At 39.1% G+C, this 23,577-nt stretch overlaps 3 protein-coding genes and 3 pseudogenes across 4 annotated transcripts; 3 read left to right on the forward strand and 3 right to left on the reverse strand.

The window, feature by feature from the left end:
- Positions 1–2,362: 2,362 nt before the first annotated feature.
- On the forward strand, positions 2,363–3,032 carry LOC137747838 (uncharacterized; annotated as a pseudogene).
- A 779-nt stretch (positions 3,033–3,811) lies between these two features.
- Positions 3,812–5,074, reverse strand: LOC137724786 (uncharacterized; annotated as a pseudogene).
- Positions 5,075–5,978: 904 nt separating this feature from the next.
- LOC137724787 (uncharacterized) lies at positions 5,979–7,292 on the reverse strand. Its single transcript, XM_088693372.1, has 3 exons — positions 7,087–7,292; positions 6,615–6,725; positions 5,979–6,359 (listed from the first exon to the last, which is right to left on the reverse strand). The coding sequence occupies exons 1-3, from the start codon at positions 7,290–7,292 to the stop codon at positions 6,275–6,277; spliced, it is 402 nt and encodes a 133-aa protein (XP_088549498.1). The 3' UTR covers positions 5,979–6,274.
- Positions 7,293–9,779: 2,487 nt separating this feature from the next.
- On the forward strand, positions 9,780–12,280 carry LOC137726514 (uncharacterized). 2 transcript variants are annotated; one of them, XM_068465448.2, is made up of 2 exons: positions 9,780–10,142; positions 10,912–12,280. In XM_068465448.2, the coding sequence occupies exon 2, from the start codon at positions 10,941–10,943 to the stop codon at positions 11,958–11,960; it is 1,020 nt and encodes a 339-aa protein (XP_068321549.2). In that variant the 5' UTR covers positions 9,780–10,142; positions 10,912–10,940; the 3' UTR covers positions 11,961–12,280. The 2 variants fall into 2 exon arrangements, with proteins under 2 accessions (XP_068321549.2, XP_088550537.1); XM_088694411.1 differs by lacking the exon at positions 9,780–10,142 and having other exon boundaries at positions 10,579–12,280.
- Positions 12,281–14,505: 2,225 nt separating this feature from the next.
- Positions 14,506–16,093, forward strand: LOC148696790 (putative F-box protein At3g10430; annotated as a pseudogene).
- A 2,216-nt stretch (positions 16,094–18,309) lies between these two features.
- Positions 18,310–23,134, reverse strand: LOC137725472 (purple acid phosphatase 15). Its single transcript, XM_068464164.2, has 7 exons — positions 22,618–23,134; positions 21,020–21,211; positions 20,524–20,857; positions 20,203–20,420; positions 19,906–20,096; positions 19,194–19,484; positions 18,310–18,710 (listed from the first exon to the last, which is right to left on the reverse strand). Exons 1-7 carry the CDS (start codon positions 22,901–22,903, stop codon positions 18,567–18,569), a joined length of 1,656 nt encoding a protein of 551 aa, XP_068320265.2. The 5' UTR covers positions 22,904–23,134; the 3' UTR covers positions 18,310–18,566.
- Between the last annotated feature and the right edge of the window lie 443 nt (positions 23,135–23,577).

Here is a 23,577-nt window from a genome sequence, read left to right on the forward strand (position 1 = left end):
ATACATGCTTTTTTTCTTAAAACATAAGTGAATTCTTGTTTGAAGAAGATTTATTGTATGTATGCAGTTTAGGTTCTCGTTTGGTGTCGAGAATTGGATTGGAAATTGTATTTAGCATAGGATAGGATGCGCTATCATTGGTAATAAACAATGATAAGGTACAGAAGCATGAAGCATTCCATCCTCCCATAAGCATTAACCACCAACCAAACAATTGAAAAACACAGTATCAAGCAAGCATCACGTCTCAATTCTCCATGAAATGTACAACGCCATCATTTTTTTCAGGCTTACCCGCGGCTACACCATATACCTTACCAAACATATGGCTCAACTCGAACTGAAGTTGCTGCTTTTGATTTGCCTGAAGGAGGATGTGCACTGGAGTGACAAATACCCGTACCTGAATCCCACATGGCGCTACTGTTAGCCCTGGCCATGGTATAGTTTGTAAGCTTTGTCGTAAGATTGAGGGGCACCCAATGTTTTAAAGAACTCGCCTTGGGGCGCGCCTAGGGTGCCCTTGAGGCTGGGCGGAGAGGCAAACGCCTCAGTTTTGCTGGAGTAGGCGAAATGCTTCGCCGGAGATGCCGAGGCAGCGGAGGCGCGCCTCAAGGCGTCTGGACGCCTTGTCAGACCCTTTTTTTTTTTTTTTTTTTTTTAAACCATCCAAACCCAAAACGACGTCGTTTGGGTAAGGATTTTCAATCTTCATATCATACCTTCGAATTCGATCCCATTTTTCTGCCTCTGCCTTTTGCCTTCTACCTTCTTGCTTCTTCTTCTCCTGCGCGCCAGAAGCTCAGAACACTGGTCCAGTCGCCACGCCACCATCACCCCGCCGCTGTCACCTCAGCACCATTAGCCCAGCCCCAGCACCATCAGCAAGATCCCAAAGGTTAGGGTTTCTAAAATTAGGGATTTAGTTTTCTGGGGAAGGTTTTGCTATAAAGGGGTTAATAGTTAGACAGAATAGTTTTAAATCTGCCTCTGCATGCTCTGCCTAACTAAGAAGTTTTCTGGGGAAGGCTTGTCGAAGGCTTTCTGCGAATGAGAGAGAGAGAGAAAGAAAGAAAGAATCAGAGTAGAAAACAAAGAGACAGACCCATGGTTTTCTTTGTGTCTGTGTGCTGCCATAAACTGTTTTGCACTTATACATCAACAATTTAATGCTCCTGCTACACCGTGTGCCATAAATTGGCACTTAGATAAATTGGTTGAACCCAAACATTCCTAAATGCTAGGCCTAATTAGTCGGGACTAAAGGGGTATATAAATTAATTAATAAATTGTTGGAAATTGTTGGAAACTGTTGGTATATAAATTAATTAATAAATTGTTGGTTCATTAATTGTATGCATGCATCTATTGTTTATTGTTTAGGGTATTGAAGAATATGGCTTCTTCTTCTAAGAAAGATTTTGCTTGGCAATGGACAAAAGATTTGGATCCTGTCACTAAGCACTTCTATTGTGTTTTTTGTAACCACAAATGCACGGGTTCAATTTCTAGATTCAAACATTACTTGGGTGGTGTAAGTTCGGGAGGAATGATAAGTTGTAAAAAAATCCCACCCAATGTGAAGGAAGAATGTTTTGCTAATGTTATGGGAACTAAAGAAAAGAGGAAAGCTAGTCATGAGTTGTGTCGTGGTGGTGGAGAAGAAAGTGAAAGTGTCGATATGGGCACAACAAGGACATCATATGTAAGTAGTGGGAGTGCGAGTGCGAGTGCCACACATTCACAACAACCCGGTTCTTGTCTACCACCTAGGTCAAGGGGACCACTTGATAGGTATGTTACATCAGAAGCTCATCAAACCACGTTGAATACACCTTTCAAAAAAAAGGAAAGAAGACAAGCATCCCGAGCACTTGCCCGATGGTTCTACACTAGTGTCATTCCATTCAATGCGGCAAATAATGAATATTATGTTAATGCAATGAAATTGGTATCCAATTTTGGTCCTGGCTTTGATGCTCCTACAAGCCATGAATATAGAACTTGGATGCTCAAAGAAGAAGTTGATGATGTACAAAGTATGATGAAAAAACATCAAAAGGCTTGGAAGAGATATGGATGCACTATTATGTCGGATGGTAAAAGTAGATGTTTAATCAACTTTCTTGTCAATAACCCTCAAGGTACTTGGTTCTTGAAATCGGTTGATGCATCAGCCTCTATTAAGAATGGAGATTTGTTGTATGGCCATTTGGATGACGTTATTCAAGAAATTGGGGAGGAGAGTGTGGTTCAAGTTATATCTGACAATGCTTCGAACTACAAGAATGCCGGGGCAAAACTTATGGAGAGGAAAGATAAGGTGTGGTGGACTCCATGTGCGGCTCATTGCATTGATTTGATGCTAGAAGATATTTCTAAGATGGCATGGTTTGATGACACACTCAAACGTGCTAGGTGTATTTCAAAGTATCTATATAGGCATCAATGGGTACTAGCTTTGATGAGAAAGTATACTAACAATTCGGAAATTCTTAGTCCGGCGATCACTAGATTTGCCACTTCTTTCCTTACACTACAAAGCTTACAAAAGCAAAAGGAAAATCTTGTTGCTTTGTTTACCTCTCAAGAATGGTCGGAAAAGTACCTATGCAAAATCCCGTGAAGCAAAGTTGGCTAAGCATCATGTGTTATATGATCGTGAGTTTTGGGGTTGAGTTTCCTTTTGCATTAAGGGTGTTCTTCCTCTTGTTTGTGTTTTGAGAGAGGTTGATTCGGAGGAGAGACCCCCCATGGGTTTTATATATGAGTTGATGGATGCCGCAAAAGAGAAAATTGCAAGCAATCTTAACAAAGTGGAGAAAAAATATATGCCTATTTGGAGAAAGATAGATTGTAGATGGGACGATCAACTTCATCAACCACTACATGCGGTGGGCTATTACTTAAACCCACAATTTTGATATGAGGATAATTTCTTAGATACTGATGAAGTGCGAAATGAGTTGTTTGCTTGCATGGATAGGATGCTTGGGAAAGGGAAAGAACGTGAAGAGGCCGATGTTCAATAGTCTTCTCCTCCTCCTCCTCCTCGTGAACCTACTCCTCCTCGTCCTCCTCTCGAGCCTACTCAACCTCGAGGTCTTATTACATACAAAAGAAAACGGGGTAATGAAGAATCCTCAAGTAGAACTAGAAGAAATGTGGAATATGATTCAGAAGATTCTTTTGATGAAATGATGACATACCCGACAAGTTCATCTAGAGTTGGCAATGAAGAGGATGATGTTGCCTTTTATTTAGATGAATGATTTATATCTTTGTTTGTATTTTGATTTATATGAAGATGATTTGGATGAATGATTGTTTTCTTTGTTTGTATTACCTTTTGAATGATGAATTTGGGTGATATTACCTTTGAATGATGAATTTAAATGATATTATCTTTTGAATGACTATGGATTTGAATGAAAAATTGAGAATGGATGTTTATTTTACATAGTATTATTTTTTATACAATTATATGTATAATATATAAAACATATATATATAAAAAAATTAAATCCTGTAAGGCTTTGCCTCACGCCTCATGTCTAGGCCAGGCTTCGCCTCGGACGCCTCGCCCACGCCTCACGCTTTTAATACATTGGGGGCACCCCAGCCGTGACTGGGAAGAACCTGCTGAGGAAAAATATTGCTAACACTGTATGGAAGAGGGTTTCCCTAATCCCAGGAGGACTTTGAAGAAAAATGTATTCAGTATTCATGTACACAAATCAGGAATCACTTTTAAACAATGATAATGTAGAGTAACAGTATACCTCAGGGATGGATGGCCTGCAAAAAGAGCTCACCGAAAGTCAGGTTTTTCTTTTCGGAATAAAGTCATCTGACTTCCTTCTGCTGATTCCATAAGTTTGCGGAGTCTTTTCACATGGCCAATCATCTTGTTGACGGAAAAAAATTTAATCATAGTTGTATACGTAACCTTGTCTGGCCTACATCCTTTTTGCTCCATTATCTCAAGCACCTCATTCATTTCTGTGAAGCCTCTCATCCTCCCATAAGCATCAACCAAGCAATTGAAAAACACTGTATCGAGCATCGCATTTGAATTTTCCATAAAACGTAAAACACCATCAATTTTTTTTCAGGATTACCGGCTAGGCTGTATGCCCTTACGAGTGAGCAAAGTGTGACGCAGCTTAGCTTGATCATCTCTCATCGCATTAGTCTAAACAGACACTCCATTTGTTTCAAATCCCCAGCCCTCCCGAATTCATCTATCACCACATTGTATGTCATAATCGTCCACGAGTAATGATATTTCTGCATGTATTCCATCACAGCACTCACATTCTCATATTTCCCAGCTTTTCCATAACAATCTAAAAGAATGTTGAAAGTCGTGATATTGGCTTAGATCCCAGCACTCTGAAACCTCTCAAAACACTTTTCCGTTGTTTCTATTTGCCCGCTGTCACCAAGGGCTCTCAATATGGAGTTCATCATTTAAACATCAGGTTCGCAATCCTGTTCGCTAAGCATTTCCACAAGTGTTGATTCCATCTCTGCAAATCTTTTAGATTTGACATAGGCATCGATGAGCTTATTGTATGTGAATGTGTTGGGTTTCATCCCCTGAGTTTCCATATCCAATAGTAGATCTTGTACTTTGTCATATGCAAAAACCTGCAGGCAGGATTTTAAGAGGATTAAGTAAGTATGGACGTCAGGAGTATTCTTCATCAACTCGAGGAGGGAAAATGCTTTGTCAAAGAGGCCGCTCCTACCATAGGCAGGTACAAGAGCAGTGTAAGATTCAGTGTTGACATCACAGCCTTCTTCAATTATAACTTTAAGAAGCTCGCAGTCTTTTTCCGGTTGCTTACATTTCCAACATGACGATTAGCTTAACGTATACAACAGCATTAGGTCGGTACCAAAGCAGCTCCAGTAGTAGTTCAAAAACTTGAAAGTATAAAGGATAAAACGACCATGAGAAGAGAGGCTCGTAATATGTTCATTCATATCTCTATGAAAATATAAACAGTGACAATAATCACAATCAGTTACCAGGATTAACATTATTCTGATTTTCAAGGGTCCCCATAAGCTGAAAATCGAACCTTTTCTACGCATTCTAAACAAACAAAACGAAATTGAGCTGAACGAAACACCAAAATTTAAATAAAACTCAAGCTATCCAACAAACTAATTGCTTGAAGGCATCAGAGTAGACCCTTCGGCTACCCCATTCCGAACAAAACACCAAAATCCCAGTACTCAAAATGTCAATCTCTCTCCTTTTCCTACATTTCTCAGCAACCAAGGAAAACAAGTACAAAACCGGATAGAATTTCCGAAAACCCAATTCATCCTCTGTCATTTGTCATACCAGATGAGTCCAATAATATTTGCGAACCGACCTAATGCAAAAATCCTTATGATTCTTATGTGAGCTGCCCTACGAATGACGTGCTTGATATGCTATACAGGTTTTTCTTCATCATTGTAAGCACGTTGAGTTGTCACTGAAGAGGAATAAAGAGTATTTGAGTTCAGTTCCTACCCTAAGAATTCTTCATTCCATCAATAAGTTATATAAGTAATCAAATCGGTTTAGTTCGACACCAACGTTGACAAAGCCAAGAACAGGCTAGTTTGTACAGGGTGAAGCAATATCCTCCACAAGCAAATCACTAATTATAGTAGGAGGTTCATTACACCAAGTACGTTCATCTCCACAACAGAGGACAAACTAGGCTGGTCTATGGGCCACCGAGTTAGCTTGGCGGCCGATGTGAACAACAACCAACAAAATGGTTATTAACCATCATCGTCATCTTGATGCTGGTCCCAGGAGAATCCTTGTCGAATCTTCTTTATAAAAATCTTGAGAATTCTCTAATCACATCTGTTCATCGTACGGTCAAAAATTATTGTACATTTTTTTAATTAAAATTGAATATAAACAGTACTGATAAAAACTGACCGCACAATGTACAATTGATGAATAAAAAGTACTAACGGAAACAAATTTAATAATAGATTACGATTACAAAGGCTTATAAAGCTGAAAGCTTTTCAGAATCTAACAAGTACACATTAGTGGCAGTTTCCAGAACCAAAACAAACACTTGAAATTTGATTGTTCATCTCGATTTTCAAATACTCAAACAGAGACAGACTCCAAATCCCAAACCAAAAACAAAACCCCTTCTAATTCCCACCCCCACCATACAATTACAAGGCACACAATCACATTAATCCCTAATGTAGTCCCTAATCTTCACATTATCTCCATCCCATCTCATTTTTTGCCGCCGGCGTTGATCCCTCCGGCCTGCTGCGCCGCTGCCTTCTTCTTCGCCTTCTCCTGCAGCGCTTTCGCATCCCTAAGCCGAAAAACAAACAGAATCCCCAACTCAGCATTGAATCAAAAACAAAATCCCAAATCAGAACAGAAACACGAGCAAAATCCCAATTCAGAACTGAACCACAAACAGAATCCCAATTCATAATTGAATCACAAGCAAGATTCCAATTTAAAATTGAATCACAAACACAAATCCAACTCAGAATTGAATCACAAGCGATGCATTGAACTCGAAAGGCGTGAAGCTCAGAGAAAAAGGGATCGAAATCGATACCTTTCGCGGCGTTGTTCAGGGGTTAATCCGTCATTTTTGGGCTTGGATTTGTTGCCGCCAGACCTGGCCTGAGCCCTTTCGCGGTCTCGATCCCTCTGGTTTCCGCGTTCGCTTCAGTTAAGGCAAACAAAAAAACACTTCGAGCATCACAAACAACACAATTCTCAAATTACAATCCGTTTGGTTGCCGAGAGAACGCCGAACACAACACGAAGTCAAAGATCTGATCTTCGTGATTTTCTCGGCGTTTCTCGGCAGCCAAACAGGGCATAAATCATTACAATTTAGAAAAAATTAACAGGGGAAGAATCAGATCCGATTGCAAAGGATATGGGACATTATTGAAGTGTGTGAGTGTAGCTGATACAGCCAAACAGAATACAAATACAACAAAAACCCCTGAAATTCGAAAACAAATCAAAATTCAATTAACGATTTCATCGAATCAAAAAAGAGGTAAATTTGAATTTACCTGTTCGAGCAACCCAGAGAGATTGATGAAGAAGAAGAAGAAGAAGAAGGCTTGCTGGAGGCTTTGATGGTGTTGGGGTCGGAGGAGAGGTGGTGGCTAAGAGGGGAAAGATGTTCGGAAGCAGACAATCTATGGAAGTATCTAGAAGCCGCGCTTTTTACACTTTCGCAAATAAATGATTTTTCAGTTGGGTGCTTATCTGGCATTATCTGTTTTTAATTGTTTTTTGGCGAATTATTTGTGCAGTCTCTGCTTAATGTTTCAAATTAATTAATAAATTAAGAGATGTGCTATTCACACATTTCATTTTACTTCTCACACACCCCTTGTTAATTTTTGTCCGTTAATCTTCTTCAATTCATTTGATCTGACGATCGAAAATTAAAAAAAAGTATGAGAAGTAAAATGGAGTGCGTGAAAATCACACCTCCAAATTAATTGGCCTTTTGAAGAAAAATAATTGGGCTTCTTATAGCATGGGAAGACATAGGATTCTGGTAAGGCCCATATGAACGTGTTAGTCATCAAACCATTGGGCTGATGTTTAAGTGCAATTTGAACTTATGTCTTAGTTGATGAACAATACTTAACTACTCAAAGATGAGTAGGAATTTCTACTCAAAATTTTAAAAAATTGTTTTTTATGAATTCATAGAATTTCTTGTTCATAATAAGAACTATTCATATTGTAAATCACCATATAAATATCGCCTCTGCAAAAAATCAATTAAAACTAAGGTTGTTTAGTCATCAAATTGTTTAAAAACAAATGAACGTTATTTGTAAAAGCACTACAAACCATCTATGTATTTGTTACAATAGATTGACTAAACGACCTTAGTTTTATTTTTTTATTTTTTATTTTTTTTTGCAGAGATGATCTTTACAATTTGATTAATAATATGACCAGTTCTGATCATAAGCACAAAGGTCTGTGCTTAAAACACTAAGAGTTTTGAGTTGGAGTTTCTACTCATCTTTGAGTAGCCAAATTGTTTTTAGTTGATTCGAAAAATTAGAATTTGAGACATTTTTCAATTTGGTGAGAAAAATATCACTAGACTAAAGACTAACAAGTTTGATCGGTCCATACACGGCACCCCCTTTCCTCCAATCATTGGCAGAGCGCTACAATTATTTGTGAGAGGAAAAAACAGCATAGTTTTGTCAACATTTTTGAATTACAAACATGTTAGTATCTTTCTCGTTTTACTCTAAACAAGAAAAAAATTACATGCAATTATGTATGTACGGTGATAGGCATTCAAAATCAATCACGCATTGTCATTGAAATAATTAAACACATGAAACTGCACCCTTTTCGTGTTATGGATGCATGCAGAACCATAAAGAAAAAGAACATTTGTTAGTTCTCCAAAAAAAAAAAAAAAAAAAAAAAAGGAATATTTGTTGCCCACGCCCTCTATTGATTTCTTCGTTGAGATAGTGACACTATTTAAAGTAACAATGGCAAGACATGTGAAGTCAACAAATTACAGACAAAGATAACCTACAATTCCACACCTACATTAAAAATATGTCCCACTCTTGCATTAGATCAAGATCCTTGAAAAGTCTATGAGATCCTGAACTTATTTTACTAGTCATATATTATAATTTTATTTTCAATACACCTAATTATGAAATACTCCCATGTTTAGAGTCACTTGATCTAATTTAAATGTATAATGTGACACTTAAAACTGTTAAATACAATATTAGATCAAATGGCTCTAAGCGTCGAAGTATGACATACTCCGGTGTATTGATACCACCCCATATATTACACATGGAAAAGAAATATAAAAAAAGTGTAGTAGATGATGGGCACGTGGAACCAATATTAAGCTAGCAAAAACCTGCACATTCTATCCTTTGATTGCAACTAGTTAGTCGTTATCTCCAAATTCATAACAACCTAACATCTTCAACCACTCATCTTTGAAACAAACGAATTTCCCACCACAAAACCTTCAAATCAGTACATATTAGTATATATATTTTTTCCGATGTATTTATGTGTAGGTCATTACTATCCAATGGTGACTATTCTTGCTTTGTAAATCTCACATACATGAATGATCAAATCAGGTCATGTCCGCACACATTACTCATCCTAATTAACATCATTTTTAATTTTCACCACTTATCTTATGAACCAAAACAAAATGCATGCCTATTGCTCTTTGCTCCTCCTTCAGTTGAGTTCCATACTTTGTCTTCCAACTTATGCCATACCCATCGTCCTTGTGCCTCCGACTCTCCATTCACTTGTATATCTAATTTTCTTCCCCCTTCCCTTGTCTCTTTGGGAAATGCTTCTTTTTACAAGTTTGTTCCAATTTATGTTAATGAATGGTACCAAACAAAAGTGACGTGTATAACTATTAGGTTGATATGTATAGCCTTAATACTTCTTTTGGGCTGAAAGACTTCACCGACTATACTTGTATTTCTACTCACGTCACGTAATAAGTTTGATAAGCTGAAAAAAAATTGAAGTATATGTATGACAGTATTGTACTTGCCACAAACAAAGGGAAGTAGAGGGAACCTAGTACCTCCTCTCCTCCTCCCACAAGACTCGCTCCCCCGTTGCCCCAAATGCCCCAAAAATCATTCTCTTTCCCTCCCCTAAAATTCGAGAGCTAAAATCGGAAAAATTATAAAACCGAAAAAAAAAAAAAAAAAAAGAAAAGGAAAGAGATTAACCAACAACCACAATCAATCATCCACCCAACTAATTACTAATTAGGCTTAAAGCAAACAAAGAAAACATACAGACCCACCATTGCCAATTTGCTATCGATCCATCGCTTAGCTTTTGCCTTCTGGTGCATCGACTCTCTCTCTCGCTCATCTTTTTATCTAGATTACAATTCTTTTTTTGCTTCCATCATCATATGAATGTTTCTTTGTCTCTCTCGGGCTCTGGTAAATCTCAGCTTTTTTCTTATTGTTTTTCGTAGAGAGAAACACAACAACTAAATAATTGAAAGATGGCGGAGCCATCGTATCTGCCGGTACCACCAGAAGCAACGGTCACGGGACGTAAGGTATCCCATGCATGTACCCACTTTCAGTTTCATTTTTCTCCAAAAATACCAAAATTCTGCATAACTGTAAACTTAAACGTCTTAGATTTAGACTTTTACTGCTTTACACCCAAATTTCTCCTATGAATGATGAAAAATGCATAAGTAATGTGTATTGTGATGTCGATTGACCGACACAACAAGAAGTTTGATCGATTGGCACAAATAAGCTGATCAATTGAAGAAGGAAGCTAGTTGACCGATAGATAAGAGTTTTACATTAATTGTGCAATTCTCATCTAGCGTTGGAAGACCTTAGGTAGTTAATGAGTTACTGTGAAACATGATGTCGATAATAGACAATTAATTAGTTGATCGACACCACAAAATGGCGGATGGTCGACACAATCACATTGTGCATTTATTACGCAACACTCATTGTAGCAACGTACTATTTTTATTATACGCGTAAAAATTATAGTTCGTAACTGGTTTTTAACTGGAAACGGTAACTGATGCATGAACTACGTATTTAGTAATTAAAAAAATACATAAAAAAAGTACGTATTCTTGCGTTTTTTTGCTTAGATGCCCTCAGAAAATGCGTATATTACTCAACTGAATGAAAAAAAATTATAGATCCCCATTGTTAGTTCAGTTACATTTCCCAAGAAATCTCAGAATCCAAACAAATCGAACAGATGCTTCGGATCCGCTGATTTGCTCATTCCTCCATTTTATTTTAAATTTGTTTATTTAATTTATTTTTGGTGAATTTGTGAAATGGAAGGTCGCCGGAGGCTAACGCTTCTCGATCAGATGTCAGCGAGTAGCAACGGGAGAGACTTAGCCGGATTGAGCCTACACGACGTGTTGCTGGCCCCTGCACCCGCCAAACAGCCCCCTCCACCGCCCGCACTTCCCGCCATAATCTCGGGTCGGACCCTACTCGACATAATCCGCGACGAGGAGCCCAAGTCCTACCGGGCCCTGATTGGCAAGAAGGATAAGAAAGCCTGGAAGTCGTTCAAAGACCGCCTCCTACTCAAACGCGCCGGCTCCGCCTGGACCTCCTCCGTCCGTGTCCCCACCTCTGATCTCCCTATCCGGAATTCTGCTAACTACGGTTCCAATCACAACCACCACCCGCGATCTCGCAACTCGCGTCGCAGCTCGGTCCGTTACGTCACTCCGGAGTGCGATCTCGACATGACTCAGCAGGTCGAGAGGCAGATTTCGCGGCGGGGCTCCACCCGGTTCAGCCCCAACCCCTCGATTCCGTCCGACGAGGTGGATATGAACAACCCCCACGCCTCGCTGTTCTCGCGCCAGGGCTCTGTGCGGTTCACGGCCGACGAGGTCGCGGCGGACTCTCCAAGACGGCGATTGTCGGCGGCGCTGGACGAGGAGAGATCGCTGTCGGCGAGGGAAGCTGTGGCGGCGCAAGAGGCTTCCGAAGCTGCGGCGGCGGCATTGGCTGCGGAAGAAGAGACGGGAAATGACGTGTCGTCGGGAGAGACGGGTGCGGCGGAGCCGGTGAGGATGTCGTTGATGGACTTATTGGAGGAGACGGACAGGCAGATGGGGGTGGAGTCGAGGTACACGATGGACGAGGATGAGGAGGTGTACGAGGAGGAAGAGGAGGAGGAGGTGGAGGTGGCGGCGGAAGAAGGGAATGTGGAGTATAACTGCTGCGTGTGCATGGTGAGGCATAAGGGCGCGGCGTTTATCCCCTGCGGGCATACGTTCTGCAGGATGTGCTCCCGAGAGCTGTGGGTCCAGCGGGGCAATTGCCCCCTCTGCAACAATTTCATCTTGGAAATTCTCGATATTTTCTGAACCAGAAAAAAGTAAAAGTAAAAGAAAAGTCACTGCAAGTTTCAACTTTTAATTGGAGTTTTTAGAGGAAGCCTTTTTTATTTGTTTATTTATTCTTCGTTTTTGTATTTTCCTCCTAATTAGTTTCGGATTTCAGTAAAAATGAATGAATGCTTTCTGTCGCGATGGTTGATGGTTGCAATCGCTCAAGTGTATTCTTTCTATGTGCGATGTTCGACCAACAACATTACCTATCGGCTAGCTCGATTTGCCCTTCCCACTAGTTGTTTTTGTTGTTAGTTTGAAGACCCCGAACTCATTTTTTAATTGTTTGTTTTTTTTTAAAGAAGATAATTGGTGGCAAATCATGGTTATCTATCCCTTTCGGAGGTAAGGAAGACTCGCAAAGGCATTTCAGCCTTCCAGTGACCACAAGTCTAGCTTTCACACAATCGAGAGATGTTGTATCTAAGCTCTTCTCTATTAAGGCAAGCTACCATTGCATTTAAAAAAGGGGCTTTTAAATCTAGGTCCAAAAACAAAGGTAGTTTTTTAACTAAGTCCAGTTATCCAATTACATATTTTTATACCAATTTTGCCCTTTTAGATAAAAATATTTAAATTCTTTAATGTTTGTATCATTTATTCAGTTTTTAATTTTGAATATTTAAATACTGACTAAAATATTATCTAGTAACCACCTAATGATGTTTACCTACAAAACCGATATAATTTAGTAACTACCTATTGTATAGGAAGAAAAATACTTTATACCAACAAAACAGATGTAATCTACCTACAAAACCAAAATAAACTACCTATTGTATAGGAAGAAAAATGCTTTATACCTACAAAATAGATATAATCTACCAACAAAATAAAAAAAAAAACTACCTATTGTATAGGAAGAAAAATGTTGAACCTCCATGGCAGAACATTAGAATAGAAATATAATATAATATACCTCCATTAAAGGAACAAATACTAAACAAAAAAAAGGAACAAATACCAAGTTTCAGGTTACCTTTATGATACGCACAAAAATATAATAGAGCAAATATAAATGCATGATACTGTATTATTGCTTGCAATTGATATTGTATTGCCGAACGAATATGTAAAAAAACTGTGAAAGCTATGTAAAAACTGAAATTGTCATGAAGGAATTTGGAGGGAGGAACACAAAATATCACCCATAAAAGATGAGAGAAGAAAGATGATGATTGATTCCATGATCTAACAAAGGGAATTGTTTAGAAGAAGGAAAAAAAAGGAGGGATGAAACGGACTGGGGGTTGAGATTTTATTGCTATAACTAATCCTACAATTAAGGGATTAGTTAAACCACAAATAATCATATAATTAAGAAATTTTGAATATTTACTACAATTTATAAGTCTAAGGGATAAATATGGTACAAATTATAAATAAGCTTACGTGGAATATCAATTATTGGACCTATTTCAATGCAGTGGACTAATTATAGTAATGGCTCACAAAATTGGATCTATATCAAATTATCCCTTTAAAAAAATAGAAAAACTAATGGAAGGGTACTGGGAGAATTTTGGGTCCCCTTATAACTTCTTACACACATGTTATCACGACCCGAAATAATACGAAAATAACGAGTTTCATGTTAAGACAGTAACTGATCGGGGCATTCTCGGATCACACGCTAAGAATAACAATTCTTAACATTTTTATTCAGAGCAACTCGTTTCAACCTGATAAGAAAAAAGTTTAGTTTAATAATTTTAAACTACTCAAAAACCCGTACTGTTTAATCTCACATGAGTGAGATTAATTTTTTTTTAAAAGCACATTAAAAATGCTAAGGCAATTTAAAAATATCAAAGAATATTTACAATTTTTATAGTAATTAATTTATAAGTGTGAAAAATATGCAAACGCTCGTCGTGACATCTTTTACGCTTTGACCATGTGTAAATCGTCTTTTAGATTTTTAAAACCCTTCAAACCATCATGAATAGTGCTTTTTTCTTAGAGCAAAATTAATACTAATTAATATAGAAGTGTAAAAAATATGCAACCACTCTTGATAACAAGCTTTATAAGTCTCGTGACGGGGTCAAATTAAATATAACAAAATGTAACGTTTCCAACACTAAATGGATATATTTAGAGAAAATAAATTTTAAAATTTTAAAAATATTAACATGTAATATTTTATTATTAAAATAATAAAATGGATAGAATTCAAAGAATTTTCATCAAAAATTTAAAAAAAAAATTCAACCAATAAAATAAAAATAAAATGAAGAATAAGAATCTAATTTCTCTATTAATAAATGAAAACAAATTTCTCTACTAAGCTTTTCAGATTTTTTTGTTTCCACGTTCGTGTTTACAAATGGATTCTTTTGGACGAACACCACATCCAAAATTGGACAAGATTTTTTGGTGAAAATTTTGTTGAACTCTTCCTTCAAAATCTCTTATGCGATCCAAGTGCATCGCGAAATGGTAGTATATTCGCATCACGAAATGGTGGTGCATCGCGATGCGAGTAGACTTTTGACAGTGTGGCCTCCATCATCATAGAATGTTTCATCGTCTCTCTCGCGCTCTGGTAAGTCTCAGCTTTTTCTTCTTTTTTTCAGAGAGAATGTGTAATTGTGGAATCTTCTCATCTTCTTGTGTTGTTTTATGTGTGTACGTAAAAGAAGAAGGGTGAGGACGATACTTCACATTGCACAAATGACGAACACCGCATCCAAAATCGGACAAGATTTTGTTGGTGAAAATTCTGTCAACTCTGCCTCCGAAATCTCTGATGCGATTCAAGTGCATCGCGAAATGGTGGTATGCTCTCATCAACGACCACAGCTTCGTAGACAAGCACCTCTCCAAATCCTTGCACGACAATCAATCCACTCGTGCCTTTTTGAAGCGAATGTTAGTCCCTACGGAAGACCCCAATGACAACGAAACTCAATCTTCATTCTCAGTACTTGCTTTTGACAATGTCGCTGTTGATGATGGCGGTGTGCAAAAGTATAGCACTCTTTCTGGGACGGAGGACTTCGATGTTCCTCTTGCTATGAGTCTAGTGATGGCATCATTTGTCTAGCTGCTCGACCTAATTCTAGTAAGGTGATTTTGTGGAATCCGACAATTCAGGAATTCAGGGTCCTTCCCTCGGAGACATACATTCCGGATTGGTTCAACGAGCCATCCCCTATGGATCCTCATCTTCGGTGGAAGCATCTGCCGTACCATCCACGATCAGATCAGTTCAATGATGTTTTGGGATTAGGCTATGATCCAACATCTAAAGATTACGAAGTTGTCAAAATTGGATTTTCTGATTCAGAATTGCATCGCGGCACAGAACTTTCAATTATTCATCCTCCCAGAGTAGTAGCGTATACCCTGGGAACTGATTCTTGGAGAGAGATCAAGACTTATTCTATAGAAACGGAAACTGCTCTCCTTTGGCCCGAAACTTTTCAGTTGTACTTCAAGGGGATGTGTTACTGGATAGGAACTGAGCAACAAAAGGAATTTACCGAGAGCACTGATACTAATTACAATGAGTACGAATATATTAGGAGAGTGATCGTTTCCTTTGATATGATTCGTGAGATATTTCATGACGTACTGTTCCTGCATGACCTGTTCGACTTTGATGGTATCATAGATGGCGTTCGAATGTGTCTTAAAGTGTGGAATGAATCTGTCGCTCTTTTACGCTTGGATCATTTTGAAGATGTTGATCAATTAACCTTTGAAATGTGGGTGATGGATGATGGTTCTAATGGTGGAGCTAACGGTAAGGGTGGTGTTTGGACAAAACACTTGGCTTCCAAGATCCCACTGATGTCAATGAACCCCGACCCGAATATGTCATTGCCAATGTGGAAGAGAGACGAGGTTTTTCTGGTAGAGGATAATGGATGCATTGTCTGCTATAACATCGGTACTAAAAACCATAAAGATCTTCCGATTCAAATTGCTGTAACGATTATTCCCAAAGTACCACCGGATGACGATTTTCCACCCGATAGAGTATATCATTTGCCTGTGATATATGTGAAGAGTATAGTTTCAGTCATGGAAGGCAGGCAACAACAACTTTGAGAGCTGAGAAAGTATCCTGGATGTCCTTTAGAAACTTGGTGTCGATTAAATTTATCTGTTGTATATTTGATCATATTTGATTAATGAATTAACTACAGAAGGTATTTTGTATTAACAATCTGCAATAGAGGGTTGCATCGAGCACTTGAGCCGACTGAGATGAAAAAAGAGTTGCCTGACGGCATAGAACACGTGGGTAAATTGACAGCTTTATGGCACAAGTCTCTAAGGGCGGAATTACTCAAGTGCCATTTGGACAACATGGCGATTGCAGTCAGCAACAAAGGCCTAGGATGAGATGTAAAGATAGTCAGGATGGTGCTCGGCGGGATGGGATGGTGTAACCAAGGTCCAAGTGGGGCGATCGGCTCGCCTAAACCCAAAAAGGTGTGACACCCCGGTTACAAAAACATCACTTCACTAATAAGAGTTTGGCCAAATAGGTGGAAATGTGTCAATAAGTTAGTACAAGTTGTTGACGCATTAATATTCAAATAGCGGAGATTCACGAAGAAGTATTGTGCTATTTACCTGTGAGTGGTATGCTAGTTTAGGAGGCTTCAAGAGGGAGAGGCCTATATAAAGGGAGGACGACCTCTAATTTGAGGCCTGATGAATAGGAAAGAATAAAGTGAATGTATGAGCTGAGCGTTATTTAGCCTTGATATCAATATATTATGAGCAACACAGTGGATGTAGTTCAGTTTTTAGAGGTGAACCACTTACATCTATGGTCCCTTTCGTTTTAGTCCATATCTTTGGCCCCCCAATGGCGATTTAATTAAGTTTACCTTACAATTTTGAGCGTTAACATGGCTATTGGAAACATGAGTTATTACATTTGGAACCTTTGATCCTCAATGGTAGAAAATATTTGAAAACCCATAATGAATATGGACCTTTCATTTGCCAACATTTGAAAAAGAAAAAAAAAGGCTCGATATGTGTTGTGTTAGCGGCTGTCTGGGCTCCACCACTTCAATCTCTCATTTATCCCTACATATGAGTACATATGTAAGTATCTGGTGAGTCCTTATACTCTAGGGACTCACTTTCTAATGTATGGAGATCCAACTTATCCCTATATAGAATTTATACGGTGGGGTTTGTCCTCATATAGAAACAGAATACTCTAAGAGCACTTCCAACGTGGGAGCCCTCCCCCAGGCTATTCACTATTTAATCCAGCTAATGAACAGTAACTACCATTAATAAACAGTATTCGTCTTTTACATCTCCACCGTTGCACTTGAATAGTCCTGGCAATTGGCAATAAAATATTAGTATTTTATTTATTTATAAAATAATATAAAATAATTTTATTTGTAATCCAATCCCAGGCAACTCCTCTTTCGTCCCTCCCTCCCTCTATCTCATTCACTCTCCCAAATCCAATCCCAATTCATTTTCTCAAGAATACAAAGGAGATTTTCTTTGCAAATTTGTGTGAGCTTTGAGAGGATGAAGGCTATGGAGGAAGTTGTGGAGGAAATTGAAGTTAAGCCTTTGACCGCTGAGCAATTGGAGCTGTACAAGTCGCAGTCCGAGTTCGAGTTCGAATCCGACGACAGCGTAGACGAAGAGGAGGAGGACACTGACGCAGATGAGGACAAAGAGGACGACGATGATGAAGAAGAGGACAATGACGATGATGTTCAGGAGGTCATATAGTCGTCTGGTGGCCCTCCGATTCACTCGGTAGGCGTCTGACGTCAGCCCACGTCAGACATCCTTCGGGCGCTCGGGCCGGCACGAATCCACGAGCATGAAGCTTGGGCCTGCTTGGGCTCGCTCGCCAGCCAACGTTGGACTTCCTCCCTCGGACAATCAGGCCCTATTCCGCAGCCTGTCCCTCGAGCAGTTGCTCCCGCTGGAGCTGCTCTAAGGGATCCAAATAGTGGCTTGAACCAATCCATAAGGTACGCCAGCCGGGGGGAAGAACCCTGAACTCTTGAATTGACGGATTTCACAAAAAACACCTCACTATAATTAGCTACAGCTAGACAAGTGATAGTTATACCGTCATGTGGTGCATCTATGTGTTACGAGTGGAGACCACATTTTCATGTTATAAATTATACTAGAATTCATATACAGCCATGTTCTTAACAAAAGTGAATTATTAACACCAAGTGGCAATATGACAGTCGCTTCCTACAATTTTTCAACTTCCCAATAGGGGAGATGAAATTTTTGGTTCATCAATTGAACCAATGTGCAATTTGTCAACAACAATACGCAATTAGTTTAGAATTGGTATCCGAAATTGCTCCACAAACCAATTTTACACGCTTTTATTGTTGTACAAATTGATTGAGAGAGTATATCTTCAGAAACTGTTTCAAGTTACAATGAAGATGTATAAATTAGATTTTACCATTTACATACAACAATTGCCGAGTTGCTCTTCTTCTGCTTCTTCTCGCTCTCATTCTGCACCTTCCGTCCTATTCCTATCTAGATAATAATGGTCAACTGATATAAGATGTTAAGAATAAGTTTCCCAGCAGGAAGCAGTGAGAGTTAGAGGTCAGCAATCCAACTCTTCAACATGTAGCGGAAGCGGCACTTATCTGGTTGCCTCACTATGTAAATTTGATCTCCAATTTTATCGTCAGAGTCCTGGTTCCGATACCATGTCCATAAAGCCCAAGTCTCATTCTTCACCTGCAAGTTATGCACATTGAATCCCACGGTTAGAATGTAATCCAGGTGGTTAAACTGGGCTGTCATTCTAGTATATACATTCCCTGCAGACTGCAGCCTAGACCTGTATGTTTGCTACACAAAACGCAACGAGGATATTCTAGTCGGTCACAGGATCTTCAAGAACTCAGGTCTTGAAAAATCTCCCGCTCCATATAAACAAATATCGTGCTGAGTGATTTGATCGTGACGTTGGAATTGAACGATAAAAAGAATTTCAACTTCCTATTTACTGAGTGAAGAGATCTTGAATGGCTACTAGAAGTAAAGCAATATTATATAATGTGTGGTTTTTGTATACTCATTGACTGTCATATTTCTTTCCATACTTTCAAGTTGTATCATATGTAGGGTCATACAAATTAAAGCATGGCAGTTATAGAAAATTGAATGCATTATTCAACTGCACTTTTCCCAAACAGAAACACAGAAAAAAAGGAGTACCTCAAGGATTCCATGGCCAAAGCTGCTTTCTCTGAAAGCACTGTAATCCGGTTGCCGATCCCAACAAAATTTACCTGCTGCTGGGCCAGAGGTAAAGTTATCTGCACAAAAGGCACCTGCACCTAGGTGTTCATCAGGAGTAGTTAATGGCTCTGGGCAATAACCAGGTTCATCAGCATGATGAACTGCCATCTTCTCTCGATTACCCCCGTCACCAACGGTGAGATATACAGGACCACAGGGATCTAAGTTGTAATCATAAATTCGATTCGACCTCTCGTAGGCATGAACCTGTTGTTTTATTCAAGAAAACAGAACAACATTCAGTGAACTTTAAAGCAAAACGACATTTAGTTACAATGGGGAAAATTAATTCATCATTCATAGACACGAAGGACAACTTAATAAAAACATGCTTGGAACGGAACCAAATGGTAATGCGGTGAAACTAGTTTCAAGATAAGGTCATTACATTTAAAATAAGTTTGTTTTACATTTTAGTAACCTGGGAACCAATGACTGTTTAATTTCACATTAACTTTGTTTACACAAGCTAAAAACATAAAATGCAGTTTTTTTCTAGCTTTCTATCACTATCTGGTATAAATGAAAGACTCTATGGAAGGGCCCTTATACCACTTCTCACCAAAGTTTCTGACCATAAGAAAGAAACCTGTTACCCATCAAAGATTGTGGCAATAATGTCACTTACATGTCCATTGAACACTATATCGACGCCATAGGAGTACAGTAGCTCTTCCATTTCCATCCTCATACAATCTGCCTCCCTATAATGGGCCTCATAGGTACTATACCAGGGTGGATGCCAAGTAGCTACCAGCCATGGAGTTATGGATCTGTCCACATTAGCCAAATCTTGCTCCAGCCACTTGTATTGCTTCCCTGCAGGGACAGAAACAATAAAAATACGCTTCATAAAGGAAAAGAAAATGCAAAAAAAGGGATGTTGAGGCAAAGCATAAGCTCAAGTTATGCACACTTTTATTACCTGATTTGCTAAAGTCAGTGTAGGCTCCAATCATTATAAAATGAATCCCCCCTGCATTAAATGAGTAGTAGAATGTGGACGAGGATCCACTTTCTTCAGATGGGAATGCAAACCGAGAGCTATAAGCCTCAAATGTCTTATTTTCAGCCTGTTCTTCTATTTCATGGTTCCCTTCAACCACCATTATTGGAACTTTGGAAACTAAACTCTGCATATACCTACACAAATTACCCAGCAATGACAACATAAGAAAACAAATTCTATGCCATACTTTGCAGCAGCCACTGTGTGCAACAGAAATAAAGCAATATAAGTTTTTACCTTCCCCAGTAATCCCATCTAGGCTGATAGGTCTCATGTATCGGAGAGTTTGGAAATGAGCAAGAATAACAGTCGGATCCAGTTCCATTTGTCAGGTAGAGGTTTGCATATGTAACATCACCAATCAATAGAACAAGATCAGGGTTGTTACTTGTCAAGTGACTTATTGTGGTAGTTGTGTTGTAAGTAAGGCCAAGGTCTCCCACAACTGCTATTCTCTCTGGGTAGCTCCGAGGACCAGAAACTGGCATGGTCCTGAAATGGTGGATTTCACTCATTGCAGGTATAGAAGGATCCCCACATTGATAAAAATACACTGTATTCGGTTTCAACCCTACATCAAAACACAAATTAAATCACCAACTCATCAGAAGAACCACATTTCCATCACAACTTATGTTCGGGGAAGTTAAAAGTTCATTCATTTCAGTCACCCCCAACTTTGTAATTCTCCATTGATACTTTGAAGCAAACGAAGAAGCAAATAAAATCAAACCTGTGAGACGAACATGGTGGATGATTCCGGAAGTGTAATTTTGGAGGCCTTCAAAAGGGTAGAGCTGATTGTAAACAAGAGAATATCCTGAGGCTTCATTTGTTGGTGGATACCTCAGCTCCGCATATTGAACAATGCTTTGCACACTTTTGGGGTCCAATGGCTTTATGTTGTCTCCAATCTGATACTCCCCTGCAATAACAATCCATGAAAAATCAAATCCAATAGGCCAAACCCAAAAAATGATAAATCCCAATTCTCAATGGCAAAAAAGCTCAAGGCTTTAACTAATAAACCCGGGCCCTGTATGGGACTACTTCTATAGGAAGTACTTCTGCTCACAAGCGCTTTTATTAGAAAACCAACAACCCAGAAACTGCCTCTATCATCCAAAAACATTTCAAATTTTTATGTCAAATATCAAGGGGAGCACTTTTAATTGCGCTTTCTTCCAGAAGCAGTTTCAAACAGGCCCCAATTAACCAAAACCAAGAACTGAACAATCCCAATTCTCAAATCCTAAAATTCCATTTGCATAAAAGCTCAACAATTTGTAGTCAAATGAGGATTTAGAAGGATTTTAAAAGATTTTAAAAGACTTTAGAATCATGGTGTAGTCAATTAGGATTTTAAAAAAGTCCATTCAAATACAGGGCTAGTCAATTAAAGGATTTTAGGTATTCAAATATTCATGGATTTTGAAGGATTTCATTCAATGAGAGATTTTGTAGGATTTGAGAATGGATGGTAAGCATAACAAAATCCTACCCCCACCCCTAGGATTTCTTTTCAACCCCTCGCTTTCTTTCTCTCTCTATCGACTTTGCAACTCGAGCTTTCCTTCTCACTCTCCATTTTCTCTAAGAAACCCATCCTTCCATCCTTCCTTTTGGCGTCTCAACCACCCACCCCACCAAGATGACCTGAAAGAGGATTGTTTACTACAAAGACTTGGTATTGGACTTGTATTTTGCCACGCTCTTCAGATTTACTGTTCTCTTCAATCTTCTTTTAATGGCAGCACTGACCTACTTAGATCGAAAGTGAACAATTTTCAACTGTCATGAGGTATTGTTACCGTAATGCTCAAGTGCTGATTATAATTTCAGCCCTAAGTGAAACTAAATTGAGAATGATGAAGACTCTCAAGGGAATAGGAAGCAACGATGTTTGTTTCTAAAAGATGGTGTATGCTTTACATCTCGATTAGTAGCTTCGCTATCAATTATTTTGTTCATCTAATAAATAATGATCAATAACAGGTACTGATATGTAAGTCAGAAATTCTCAAGGAAATAATCAAGCCACATGAGGAATGGTTGTACCATTCCCTTTCAACCATGTGAATATGCTGACAAGAGAGTCTCAAAATCCATTCAAATCTTCAATCAAAGTCCATAAGAATCCATTCAAATCTTTAATCAAAATCCATAACAATCCTTTCAAATCCATTTGAAAGTTGTAAGGATTCTACAATCCTTTGAAATCTGACACTTCAAAAAGTATTTTAAAATCCTCTGAAATCCAAATTGACTACACCCCTAAACACCAACACCAAAAAAAAATATATATATATACACACACACACATATTAATACCTGTTATCCAGGAGATCCAAACGGAGTCGTACTCGGCGGAGAGGGAGACGGAAATCTGCTCGGGCTCAAACCCTTTAACCCGGCGATGGACCCGGTGATCATCATCAGGCAAATCGACGGCGTTGCCGCGCAAGTTGGGATCAAATGCGACGGTGAGGGGCTCGAAGGGGCCGTCCAAGGTGGTCGGGATACGGGCCTCAACGGGCCAATAACAACCAACAACCACCGCAATCAAACACGTTATCGCAGCAACTGCAGGAAGGGAGGAGCACGGAGAAAATGCCATTTCTGTCAGGGAAAAAGACGCATTGCTTTAGGTCTCATCCGCCTTTGGAGCGCGAAGATATATAGGGGAAGGTATAAAGAATATGGAATAATAAAGGAATATTTCTAGATTCTGATGGTGACGTGGCGGGGAGGCTTGCTTTTTTACACCGACTTATTCTGTCCCACGCAATCCCAGATGTTTTGGTTGGGACAATAGGGCGGCGTTTTTTAATTTGTGATGGGACACGTTGAGACGGGTTAAGTTGCCAAGGAAATTTTTATAGAGTTGCTTGGTTTGGACGGTTCTGGCTAGGGCTGGTTCGGTATGGGATACCGAACCGAAAACGGCACATCCAGTCCCAAACCGTTTATTTTCGGGATGAAAATCTAAGGACCGATCCCAAACCAAAATTTCAGTATTCCCGAAGTTCGGGATTCCCGAAATATTTTCGGTATTTCGGGATTTTCCGAAACCGAACCAAACCTGCATCAAAATTTAAAACCCCAATTTAAAATCAAAGATTCATGGACCTCCCACTCCCCTACCAGCCCACACGGCCACACCTCGTCCCAGATTTGTCGACCTACCCACCCCTATCTCCATCCCTCTCATTCCTGGGTTTGTCTTTGCTGCCTTCGGGAGTCGGAGAGCTTTGTGACGGGCACCGAACATAATTAGGTACCCATCCTCGT

This window comes from Pyrus communis, chromosome 5 (assembly GCF_041283825.1).
Source record: "Pyrus communis isolate YQ-2024b chromosome 5, ASM4128382v1, whole genome shotgun sequence".
NCBI lineage: Eukaryota > Viridiplantae > Streptophyta > Magnoliopsida > Rosales > Rosaceae > Pyrus > Pyrus communis.

Bases quoted from the DNA above. Each gene is read 5' to 3' on its own strand.
- LOC137724787 (XM_088693372.1), bottom strand. From the start codon at position 7,292: ATGCCAGATAAGCACCCAACTGAAAAATCATTTATTTGCGAAAGTGTA. The intron at 6,726-7,086 runs GTAAATTCAAAT...CCTTAACTGAAG, and splicing joins TCTCTGGGTTGCTCGAACAG to CGAACGCGGAAACCAGAGGG. The intron at 6,360-6,614 runs GTATCGATTTCG...TTTTCGGCTTAG, and splicing joins CCTGAACAACGCCGCGAAAG to GGATGCGAAAGCGCTGCAGG.
- LOC137726514 (XM_088694411.1), top strand. From the start codon at position 10,905: ATGGAAGGTCGCCGGAGGCTAACGCTTCTCGATCAGATGTCAGCGAGT.
- LOC137725472 (XM_068464164.2), bottom strand. From the start codon at position 22,903: ATGGCATTTTCTCCGTGCTCCTCCCTTCCTGCAGTTGCTGCGATAACG. The intron at 20,858-21,019 runs GTTTGATTTTAT...GTTTTGATGTAG, and splicing joins CCACCATGTTCGTCTCACAG to GGTTGAAACCGAATACAGTG. The intron at 20,421-20,523 runs GTAAAAACTTAT...TAATTTGTGTAG, and splicing joins AGATGGGATTACTGGGGAAG to GTATATGCAGAGTTTAGTTT.